General features: G+C 45.4%; 1 protein-coding gene across 1 annotated transcript in view; it reads left to right on the top strand.

The window, feature by feature from the left end:
• The first annotated feature begins 10,725 nt into the window (after positions 1 to 10,725).
• Positions 10,726 to 12,750, top strand: part of IL16 (interleukin 16) — a 137,261-nt gene continuing 135,236 nt past the window's right edge. Inside the window, exon 1 of the mRNA XM_023193388.1 lies at positions 10,726 to 11,022. Within this exon, the coding sequence (XP_023049156.1) occupies positions 10,983 to 11,022 (40 nt within the window). The 5' untranslated portion in view covers positions 10,726 to 10,982. The remainder of the gene's footprint in view (positions 11,023 to 12,750) is intronic.

A 12,750-nucleotide genomic window follows, 5' to 3' on the forward strand; every position in this document is an offset into this window, starting at 1 on the left:
CAGTCACAGGGCTCTAGGTGAGCCTTTCCCTTGATTCCTTAGCCGTGTAGGATGGGTGTCAGCTGAAATAAGATTCTTGAAAAGGGCAAGGACAGGAACAGGCTAATTTCAGGGGCAGAGGAAGAAGGAACAGTGGAAGGAGGAGGAAAGGTGAAAAAATGCCTCTAGAGAAACAGTGGAGCTGTTGGAGCAGAAATGGTGGAGGCACAGAGAGAGCAACCTGAGTAGGAGCTCCTAGCCTGAGCCTGCAGTGGGGCTGTGTCCACTGCATATTGTGCAGACATGGAGACAGCAACACAAGTGAGCTCCAAGCCTGCGGTGGGGCTGTGTCCACTGTGTCCACAGCAGATGGTGCAGGCATGGAGACAGCAGCCCATATAAGCTTCAAGCCTACAGTGGGATTGTGTCCACTGCAGATGGTGGAAACATAGAGTCAGTAACCCAAGTGAGTTCCAAGCTTACAGTGGGGCTGATCTGGGGGAGCTTCCAGAACTTGACAGCCTCACTACTGATTTCTTTTGGCTCTGTAGTCAATGTCAAGGAAGAGAAAAGGGTGAGATGACCTGGAAGGAGTTGAGAAGGCATCCTGGGGGAACTGGAAAAAGCTTTGAAGATAAGCCTAATGTCATCCCCTCTATGAGGTCTAGTCTGTGTTCTCATTGTTGGAGTTCTTCTCTCCCTTGAGCTCACGACTGGACTTTAAGTCATCTAGTCTATCCCCACACTGTGTTCTTAGTTCTGCAGTCACTACTTTTGGACATAAGGCTGAGATCTGATATTTGCAACTTGACTCTGGGGCCTTCCTTGAGAACAGAGCTCTGGCCTTTTGTGCTAACTCTCTGTTCTTTAAACTGCCTCAGTGAGTAGACACGGCCTTGGGTGGACCATTGGGCTCTTTCTGGTTGACATCCATCCAAATACATTCAGTTTCCCTTGGAGAGTGGAATTCAGACAACAGTCCTTTGTCCCCCCTGGCTTAGCAATCTGCGGCAGCATGAACTGGAATACTCAGCATTCCAGCCAAGCCTCTGCCTCCTCCAGGTTTTCCTAGCTAGTACAACTCCGTAATTTCTGCAAGACAAAACTGACTTAAGATAGGAAGAGCAGAACTTACTTACCATCTTCCAAATGATGTACTTATTGCTTGCTTATCTCCACCTCAAGGAGGAGCAAAGATATAATGCCCCAGAGCTTAACACAGGACTTTCATGTTAGTTCTGGTTCTAAGTCATTCCTGGGTGCCATTTGTTACTCTCTGAGTCCCCTAGTGCTTCTTGGGTCCCTGTATGTGCTGGTATTGGAGTCACTTTACTTTTTTCCTTTACTACAACAGACAATCCAGATGAGTCTCCACAGTCAGTCAGTCAGTCAGCCAGATAGTGGCCATAAGTACCAATTGATATTTGTCAGTTTCTTCCCTGCTCTTGTCTAGTTTGGAGGAGATAACCAAACTTAGATGGCAGTCTACAATGTGATGCTGACCACAATATGCCTTAATTCAGAGAGGTAATACAGGTGAAGTGATTAGCACAGTGCCTGGTACAGAGTAAATGCTCAGGAAATGTTAGCTGCCATCACTACCGTCACCATCATCACCATCTTAACCACCACCACCACCACCACCACCATCATCACCATCATAAACACCACCAACAACCACCACCACGCCATCATCACTATCATCCTCATCATCATAACCACCACCACCACCATCATCACCATTTCACCACTACTATGATCACCATCGTCATAACCACCACCATCATTGCCATCATCACTACTACCACCATCACTATGATCACTATCATCATGACACCATCATCATCACCACCACCGTCATCATCATGATTACCACTACCATTCTTACCAACATCATCTTCACCATCATTATCATCATCACAATCATCATTATCATTGTCACCACTACCACTCTCATTATCATCATTACTAGTATAGCCACCACTGTCATTGTCATCACCATCATCCCCACCATCACCATTATCATTGCTGTTCATTACAATTATTCATATGATCTCTTTATCTCCCACTGTCCAGGCCCAGTCTAGAGTATCATACTATCATATAGAACTTAGTCAGGGCAGCTGGCGGCTGATATGTTAAATTGAAGGGGACTACTAGAGCAGAATAAGCACACTTCATCCCTAGAGAGAAAAGATAAGATATAGTCCAGAAAGGAGAGCCATAAGCCCTGAAGTCTGGGAGTCACTGGGTTTAGTCTACCAGTGGTCAGTCTTGAATTGGGAAGAAGCTGGAGAAAAAGAGCAAGGGCTTGAGTCAGTTCTGTGAGGATAGATGAGGGTGTTGCTGGAGGGCAGGAAAATGGCTTACCCATTCTGGTCTCCCACAGCTCAGTGGGTACCTGGCTCAGTGCAGGTGCAAAGGAAGTCCTTGGTGCATTGAACTAGCTTCCTGATGACAGATACTATGGTGAGTTTCTCTCCTGTGAATTATACTTGCTTCTAGGTTGCTCTTGGGGAAACATTTGTAGTCAACATAGTATTTGCGGAATTTTGTGTATTGGCCATGAATAATTAATAATAAATATGTATATATGTGAGTATATATGTACAATGTAAAATACATACACACACATAAAACTTTTTCATTAAAACAATAAAAGGCTTCTAGAATAAAAGAATAAACTGAGACTTTATGCTTTGAGTGTACAGAAAATATTTTCTGATACATTAAAAATATAAGATGAGATTGGGTATTTATGAATATGCTTTCAAAAGTACAAAGTGGGCCCGGTGCAGTGGCTCACACCTGTAATCCCAGGACTTTGGGAGGCCAAGCCAGGTGGATCACGAGGTCAGGAGATCGAGGCCATCCTGGCTAACACGGTGAAACCCTGCCTCTACTAAAAATACAAAAAAATTAGCCGAGCGTGGTGGCGGGTGTCTGTAGTCCCAGCTACTTAGGAGGCTGAGGCAGAGAATTGCTTGAACCTGGGAGGTGGAGCTTGCAGTGAGCCGAGATCATGCCACTGCACTCCAGCCTGGGCGACAGAGCAAGACTCTGTCTCAAAAGAAAAAAAAAAAAGGTACAAAGTGCATGAAAAATTGATAAAGCAAGCTCTACCTATCTGTAATTTGCTGAAATGTCTGCCTGCTTGGGAGCCGCTGTGGACAAAGGAGACTTTGAGCAGAGGGTCTCTTTCTAGTCTTAGTATGTAGCAGACTAGTCACAGCAGGACGATAAAGTGAGTTCTTCATTCATCAGCCATCGCCGTGGATGGTTGGGATGGGTGCTGGTGGCAGAACGATTGGCATTAGTGGCCTGTATGACTTTCACTGTTTCTGAGATTCTTTGTCCTTGAGCACATCATTCTTCCCTCTAGGCCTCAGTGTCCCAGTGTGTATGATGAGTGGGCTGGTTTAGGACAAAGGTTTTCCTAATGTGCTCAGCAGAGCTCCAGGGGGCTGCTGAGGAGAGGAGGCTGGGGGCAGGGCAGCAGACTTGCCACCTTGCCTTCAACCAGAACAACTTCACATTTATCTGTTTTAGCCATTGGTGTTTCATGTGAGATGTTATTTGTAAAAGGAGATCTGGTCCTCTTCAAAGTTTGCAAATCACATGGATCAACTCATCCCTAAGTTCTTCCAGCTCTGACTTTCATGGTTCCATGACTATGATCCCTCAAGGCTTGGAGTGGATACCAAAGATTATTGCCTTTCCTTCTGGGCACAGGTGAGATAGGTCCTTTTCACTGATGCATCTACTTAGTTCTTGGTTGAGAATCTGTAATTGGTAGTTTTCTGGTCCTAATATAAGAATATTGGGCATAAGTCCTACTTCCATCATTTCTTAAATCTGTGACCCCAAGCAAGTCTCCCAACCTCTGTGGGCCTATATTTCCACGTCCCTACAATGGGGAAACTCTGAGGATTAAACGATGTCATGGCGATAGAGTAGTTCTTTGTAATGTGTGAGGTGTATCAGTATTGATCATCATCGTTAGGTGGTTAATAGTTAAGCAGATTTTGTGGTTTCTAGCACTATTACAGATAACTGGATGAAATTTCAGGACTTTTTTCTGAGATTTGGAATTTCCAGATCTCCCAGGTTAGAAAAACCAGTCTGTGCTTTTGACCTTCTTTGAATGTTGAATGAGGCTCAATTTGTCCTTCACATGAATGTTGAAAAATAATAAACCTTTTAAAAATCCATAAATTGGTATAATGGCCTGTCTCTATAATGTTCTGAATGCAAAAATAAATGATGAAGGCAGTGAACATTTTAAAACTAATGAGCTGGTTGAATATGAATATTGATTTTTAGGTGAACTTACCATCTGCGGAGTTGAAGGCATTGGGGTTAATGATTACACATTATACTGAAAAATAGTTTACTGGCATTTTCTGAGCCAGATCCATCTCTCTTGGGGTCACTGTCATGTAAGTTGTCACATGTCATTCCATGCAGTGTGGCAGCTCTCCATGGGAATGTGTGGGAAGTGGCCAAGGGTTTGAGAGATAATGCTGGCTCTTCTGATGACAGGGCCTGGAAGATGTTGCAGGCCATTTGCTACACAAGGCCTCGATGGAGAATGAAAAAGCCAAGTTTTACAGATTTGTGATCTTGGAATGATGCTGGCAGGCACTGGCTCAGCTCCTTAAGTGTTAAATGTGATTTGACAGCATCAGCTGGGAACTCAGAGGTCCAGGCAATGGGAAATGGGAGGAAGTCAGCTGTGGGAACTGGTCCCAGGGCTGCTGTAGGTCTGACCCCTCGGGAACACTATGAATCCATTATATAATAGGGAGTGGCGCAGTTGGACTGGATTTGGGCTGTCTGCCCCACAGAAGTGGCCTGTGCTAAATCTGGTAGGGGCAGTAGCTTGTGGCTTTGGGAGAATGAAATAGGGGCTGACTATACAGGCCAGTCTCTCTACGTTAGAGGCCGCTAAACAAGAGGGAACATACAGCTGAGGGGCAGGGTATAGGGTGGGTTTAAGCCCACCAGGGAAGGCTCAATTAGGCCAGGCAATAGCAGTGGGAGGCAGGCTAGGCAGACCAGGTCAATACATGAGACCTGGGAAGACTCAGGGCTCATTCTAGGCACAGTAGATCCTGTGGCCACAGCAGTGCAGGTCACTCTGGGCCTCGCCTGCCAAGCTCTCTGAGCCCCCCAACATCTTGGCAGCCCAGTCACAATCAGCTCAGGGCTGGGGAGGACCCAGTAGCAACTGGAAGCATCTGTGTCCATAGCCCTGAGGGACTGGGGGCCACAAGGAGTAGCTGAGGAAGGAGACCCGATCATTTGAAGGGAGAACAGCCCAAGGGACTGTGGAGTGTGTGGGGAACACCAACAAACTCTCAGTGCTAGGGGGCCTGTAAGGGGTGCTGCTAATGGGGGCACAGTCAACGGCCAAGAGGGGAACAGAAACTGGAACGTGTATGTGTGGCTGAAGTTATGTCTTTCCCAAGGTGGTTTAACTGGTAAGAGGCAGGACCTTTCATTCGTTGTTGTAGACACTTGGTATAACACAAAGCTGCTCCCTCAGCTCCTTTTATGCAGGGGAAGGATGGCAAGGATTTGGGTTTGTGTATGGTAAGAGGTCACATAGAAAGAATGAAGGAAATAGAAGACCTCCCCAAATGTGGTTTCTCCCCAACCCCCCAACACTCATTCCAGCTTTCCAGCTTTTCTAATTTGTGGTTATAATTGGGATGGTGCCATTTGATCCCCACCTATTCTTCCAGGTTAAGGGACATAGTCTAGAGAGGAAGGAGTTGTGCAAAGAAGCCTGGTGCTTTGGGGCCTCTTCCTGGGGCTGGGAGTAGAAACTCAGAAGTCAGTGTCAAAGACCTTTCATCGGAGACACACGTGCATGAGATTCCTTAGCCAAGAAGCCAAAAGCAACGGGCCCACAGCTCTAGCTTAATTTCAACACTGCTGCAGGCTTGGAAATGTTAACTTCAAAAGACATGGTGTCTGGCTAGTGGTTCCCAGTGTAGCCTCCTGATCTTCCCATCAAAGTCCCTAGGAACATACAGAATAAGAGAGAAGCTTGTCATCAACCCTGGAAACTAGACATCTAGGTTGTCTTAGAGGCATGTGATTAGTTGAGGATGTCATTCAACAAATATTTCTTGAGCATCTACTATGTGCCAGGCATCGTTCTAGGCACTTGGGATAAATCAGTGAACAAAACAAAGATCTCCTCACTGAGAATACAATCTCTTCATGTATGCATAGTTCTGGCCTCCCAAAGACTAGGGCTTCCCATATTTTTATACAAATATATATCCCCTCCCTACTCTTTTAAAATATATATACACATTATATATTTTATATATTATATATATTTATATAATATATTTTATATATTATGTATATTTATATATAAATATATGCTTATTTACATGTTATATATATTTTATATATATATATTTTATATGTATATATTTTAAGAGATGGGGTTTTGCTATGTTGCCCAGACTGGTTTCAAACCCCAGGGTTCAAGCAATTCTCCCACCTTCACCTCCCAAATTGCTGGGACTACAGGCATGAGCCACCATACCTGGCTCTATTTCCTCCCTTTTTGCCAAGAAACAAGCATGTTTCTTTTGGCAGAAAATAAATTAGCAAATACAGAAAAAGTAAATAATCCCACTAGCCTGAGATAATCTTTGTTCAAACACTGGCATATAGTCAATAAGCTGTTAACAAAATAAAATTACGTACAAACATGCAACCTTATTTATTTCTAAGTGATTGAATGTTAACTCTTAAATCTCCATTGTTGTGGGTGATGGAAAGTTAATATTGTCAGTTCAAAGTAAATTTAGTCACTCTTAATTTAAAACACAGTCTCCTCTGGGCAACTATTCACTCAATTCAGGATTTTCCCTGCTGGGCTGCTGTGTAGTATAGTGGTGTTTGGAAGGTGCACACAACTCGCAGTTGCCTCTCTGCTGGAATTCACTGAGGATGTCACCTGTCAGGCTCTCCTTTGTCCAGGGAGGTCCCATCCTCACCGCATGGGCTGCAGAGACATCTGGTTCTCTGATCCATGAAGGTCATCCTGCTTCGTCTGCGTCTGACTGTCAAGAGCTCCCTGGGGCAGCTGGCACATCAGGACAATCCTGGGTACCTCTTCTAGGCACAGGAAACTTTCAGCTATACTCCCACCACCAACGGAAGACTCAGGAGAGTGTCCCAGAATCTTTGTCTAAGTATCCCAGGTGGATATTTCTACCCTGTGTAGACTCACACTCGAAGAGGCTCTTTTCTCCCAGAATCTCAGGCAGGGAGTGGGATACAGGTCTCTGAGCTCTTTTCTCCAGTGTGGACGGCCCCTGTCTCTTGGTGCCGACCTTGGAAAGCAGCAGAGTGGGCAGAGGCCCTCTCAGGCTCCAACCTGTGGCCTTTGAACTTCACCCTCCCTTCAGCTGGGCAGACTTTTATCTGCTTTTGGATAAGAAAAAAGCTGCTCAGATAGCATCTCATGTTCTTCCCAGGTTCGTGGTTTATAACATAAATTTTGTGCTTTGCGTCCTCCAGGCTTTTCTCTTTGTAGTCAAAGCCAAGCTTTTGGCATCAAAGAAACAAACAAAATAAAAACAAATCCAAATGTATTTATCTGGATAAGCCACACAAGTTTAATGGCTTAAACAAGGCAAAGTTATTAGCTTATAGTTCTGGAGGTCAGAAGCCCAACATGGGTCTTCCTGGGCTAAAATCAAGGTGACAACAGGATTACACTTCTTTCTGGAGACTGGAAGGGAGAATCCATTTCCTTGCTTTTTCAGCCTCTGGAGGCCACCTGCATTCCCTTGGCTTATGGCCCCTTCCTGCATCTTTAAAGCCAGCAGAAGAGCATCTTCAAGTCTCACTCTGATTCTGACCTCCTCTTCTACCTCCCTCCACTCTTCATATAAAACACAGTCTCCTCTGGGCAATAACTCACTCAATTCAGGATTTTCCCTGCTGTGTTGTTGTGTTTGGAAGGTGCACACAACTCGCAGTTGCCTCTCTGCTGGAATTCACTACAGATGTCGCCTGTCAGTCTCTCCTCTCCAGGACCATCCTCACTATATTGGCTGCTGAGGCATCTGGTTCTCTGATCCTTCCACTTTTTCTTTTTCTTTTTCTTTTTTTTTTTTTTTTTGAGACGGAGTTTCACGCTTGTTGCCTAGGCTGTAGTGCAATGGTGTGATCCCAGCTCACTGCAACCTCTGCTTCCTGGGTTCAGGAGATTCTCCTGCCTCAGCCTCCCGAGTAGCTGGGATTATAGGTCCATGCCATCATGCCTGGCCAATTTTTGTACTTTTAGTAGAGATGGGGTTTCACCATGTTTGTCAGGCTGGTCTTGAACTTCTGACCTCAGGCGATCTGCCTGCCTTGGCCTTTCAAAGTGCTAGGATTACAGGCGTGAGCCACTGAGCCACGTTCATCCTTCCACTTTTAAGGATACTTATGAGTACTCTAGGCCAGCCTGGATCATCCAGGATGATTCTTTTATTATGAAGTCAGCCGATTAGCAAGATTAATTCCATCTGCAATCTTAATCCCCCCTTGCCATGTAACATAACATATTCACAGGTTCCCAGGTTCAGGATGTGGACATCTCTGGAGAAGCCATTTTTCTGTCCATCATACTTTTGTCAAAGACTTGATTCATATCATTATGAGCCATGGTTTTCAATATTATAATCTTTGCTACTGATTTAACAAAGTCTATTTAGGAATTCTAAAGCCAATGCTTTAACATTTTTTTTTTAATAATTGTATAGATGGTATGAATTGAAAGTGAAAAATCCAAAGGAATATTGAAAAGCTCATGGTGAAAATAAAAAAAAACCTCAATTTTATTCTCCAGATCTGAGCTTGTTTCATGTATGTGGATCATATTTACATCATGTTTTTTGTAAGTGGTTTTATTCACTTAATAATACAATGCAGACATCTTTCTATGGCAATACATCTTATTTTATCACATCATCTTAATTTATTTTCTTTTCTTTCTTTCTTTTTTTTTTTTTTTTTTTTGAGACAGAGTCTCACTTTGTCACCCAGGCTGGAGTGCAGTGGCACGATCTTGGCTCACTACAATGTCCACCTCCCAGATTCAAGCAATTCTTCTGCTTCAGCCTCCCAAGCTGCTGGGATTACAGGCACATGCCACCACACTCAGCTAATGTACGTATTTTTAGTAGAAACGGGGTTTCGCCATGTTGGCCAGGCTGGTCTTGAACTCCTGACCTCAGGTGATCCACCCACCTCGGCCTCCCAAAGTGCTGAGATTACAGGCGTGGGCCATGGTGTCCGGCTTCACATCATCTTAATATCTGCAGAGTATTCCCAGAATTTATCTAGCCTATTGCCTGTTGTTGCTGCCATTGGGTACCACTAACATGCAAAGCCAGTTTCTGGCCCTCACAGTGCTCCTGGCACAGCTGCAGCATCTGGCACTTTCAGAGCCTGGGCAGTTCATTCAATAATCAGAGTAAGGAAGGGCCACGAATTGCCAGTGTGGGGTCCCCACCTTCACCCAGGGGTGATGATGGCTCTCAGGGAGCTGTTCTGACTCCAGGTGCTGATAGCAGAGTTTCTCTGGCAACCTGTAGCACTGCCTTGAGAAATGATTATCTAAAGCATATTTGCATGGGGGTGAGGGGTGCGGAGGGAGTAGGAGAGTCACAGTGTCTTGACAGTGGATTGAGCAGAGTGATGGTGATGCCAGTGGCCACGATTCTTTGGAGCCCTGAGTGGTAGCAGAGGCACCATGGCAGGGGGTCCATACCAAAAACACCTGGGGCCCTTGGCTGGTGACAGATAACTCAGGGACTAGACCAGGATCTGTCTCACTTGCTTTCCTGGTAAGTTTTTCTTTCTCTATCAAACAGAGCAGGCTTTCCCTTCCATTCAGTCTCACATTGCTATGTCCAGAAAATCATCACACTCTTCCACTAGAGGGGTGGATATTACTTTCTCAGTTTTCAGTTCTGTTTGCCCATTCACTGTATATTCTTTTGGTCTTTCCAATGGTGATCCAAGGATTTATTTAACCCAGCAGTCAAATTGGTCATTTTAAATAATAGTACATCTTGTCCAAGACCAAAAATAAAATGTCCTGGTATGAGAAGGCAAGCAGAAGAAATTGGGTAGAGTAGGCTGAAAACGTTTTATAGCACCATTACCCAGAGCCCAAATCCCTTTTTCATTTATCCCTTTTTTGTCTTGGCATGGCAGGAGTCAGAGCGCCTTCTGTTTGTGTTGATTAAAGTCAGCCTCCACCTTCCCCCAAGCCCAGTTGCCCTTCTCAGGACACAGGCTGCATTCACCATGGGTCTCTCTGCCCAAGCTCTTTGCAGATTTTATGAAAGGCATTTTCACTTGGATTAAACAGGCACTGTGTTTGTGTGTGGTGTGTGTGAAGGAGAAAATGAATCACTTCAACTTTGGGCAAGGATTTTAGGTGTTGTGTTTGTCCCATGCAATTACATAAACACACCAGAACTCATTAAAAAAAAAAAAAAAAGTAGAAGAGGGGGGCAGAGATTCAAGTGCTTGCGATGATCTAAACAGTGCGGCACATTTTCCATACATTAGACTTCAGAAAGGGTTGTGTTCTGCCCTCTCACAACAGACTCCAAGTCCAAAGGAAAGTTTGAGGTTTTACATTTCTGTTTGTGGTACAGGAAAAGGCTTATGATCTGAGGGCTTGATTCAGTGAAATAACATTGCCTTTATACACATTTGCTTCTCAAGGAGGGCAGGAGTTGGAAGCGACCGTTGTGAAACGTTAAAGATTTTCTGGCAGAGGGAAAGGGATTTTTTTTTCTCCCTCCCTGCCGAGGAAAAAAACAGTTGTAACGAGGAGTTACTTTGTAGTTTTAACTCATATTCAAATACTCCCAGCCGGGAAGCTGCCATCAACCCTCCCATGGACCCCTGATCCTGGTTTGGAGGAACTTTTCACAACTCTCTCTCCCTCCTTCAAACCCTGTGTGATGAGTTTGCAGAAGAGAGTCTTCCCGGGAAGGCAGAATGGTGAGTGGAGCTGCTTTTCCTATCCCAGGGGGACACAGGGGAGGTTGGAATGCAGGGGTGGACCCTTCCTGACAACCTCCCAGGGGAATGGAAGCATAGTTTTGGCCACACTGTGTAGTATATGAGTGAGTGTGTCAGTGTGTGTGCACACATGTAAGTGTGTGGGGGCACACATGTGTGCTGCAATAGGACACAATGCCTGTCTTTGCAGAGGCGGGCTGAATGCTCACCATGTGCTTGGCAGAGAGTTCAGGAAGAGCAATTGCAGGACCCCCACAGGGATGAGAGTGAACCCTGGCCAGGGCAGTGGCTTTCCATGTGCCCTGGCTTCCTCTTCATGGGGCAGAGGTATCAGTGTCTAAAACGCTGTAGCTGTCAAGGTCCCCACCAGCTCCGCTCCAGTTTCAGCAGAAGTGGAGCATAAGAGGGAGCTGCTCAGCTCCGGGAGAAGTGAATGGAGCGCAGGTCTCTGGAGCAGATCTGAGAACTGGGAGGGGCCTCCATCCAGACCCCCTACCTTCCTGCAGGTACAGCCCAACAGATGAGAGCTTTTCTTATTACAATCTTCTTCCTTTGCTCTGGAAACATAAACAGGCATCACAGCAAAACGTTTTAACCCTTCTGCCCAACTTTTAAAGTTAACACTGGCGAAACTTCAGCTCCGTTGCAACTTTGGTATAAGAGAGTAAACACATGATTTTCCTTAAAAAGGAGGAGTAAGCAAGTCAAAGGCGTATTCTGACTTTTCTAGCTCCAGAAAGACATGGCTAGAACCCTGGCATTCACTAGAACCCTGGTTGCATTAAGGCATCTGCTGAAGTCTGAAGAAAGGCAGTGGGGTATAGGGAATAAGAACCCAGGCCATGGGGCGTGGCCACCTGGGATGGAATCTTGGCTCTGAAGGTAACAGGCTCCTTTATCTTGGAAAAGGTTTTCAAAGGCTCACTTTCCTCCTTTGCAAAACGGTGGTCATAAATTCTTACCTCACAGGAAGGCAGAAACAATAACTAAGATAAAGTGTGTGAAATGACCCAAATGGCATGTATGTATTCAGAGGACATGTCAGCTCTCCTAAGCAGACTGCTCCCCTGTTCTGAAACAGCAACTGTCATAGATATACAGGCTTGAGGATGAAGAAAAGAGTACTTGAGGGCCCAAAGTAGCCCTGGCTCTTTGTGTAGCAGAAAGTGGGGTGAGCATTCAGGTGGTCTCCCTTTGGAGGCAGAAGACATGGATGCATTTACTTCCACTGGGGATCTTTGAGGCTGAGACTTGACCTGGTGTTTACTAGGTGCTCAGTGTTTGGTGAAACCATTTTATTCACTCTGATTCACAGGGAGGTCTTACCACTTCCTACCCTGGCTGCACCGCCTTTGGTTGCGTTTCCCTGGTAACAGATGGTGAGACAGAGATTTGCACATACGAAGTTCATTGGTGTGTGCTCTGGGAGCAACACCAGTGTGGGGTGAGGGAGGCAGAATCAGACAGATGGAGAAGTTGGGCTGTGATGCAGTTGCAACACCGGCCTCAGCAGATCCAGGGGATCCTGTGGGGTTTTGTATCCCTGCAGTGACCAGTCATTGCTTGTGGGCTGCCCCTGGAACCCAGGCATAACCTTGGGTGAGGCAGCTGTCTTTGGCTGAATGTAGTTTCTGAAGAAGGACTCAGTTGTGAGTTGTCACAGACAACCCTGTGTCAGCTGTGGGAATGAACGCCTCGGTCCAGGGG

This window comes from Piliocolobus tephrosceles, chromosome 6 (genome assembly GCF_002776525.5).
Source record: "Piliocolobus tephrosceles isolate RC106 chromosome 6, ASM277652v3, whole genome shotgun sequence".
In the NCBI taxonomy this organism is placed as follows: domain Eukaryota; kingdom Metazoa; phylum Chordata; class Mammalia; order Primates; family Cercopithecidae; genus Piliocolobus; species Piliocolobus tephrosceles.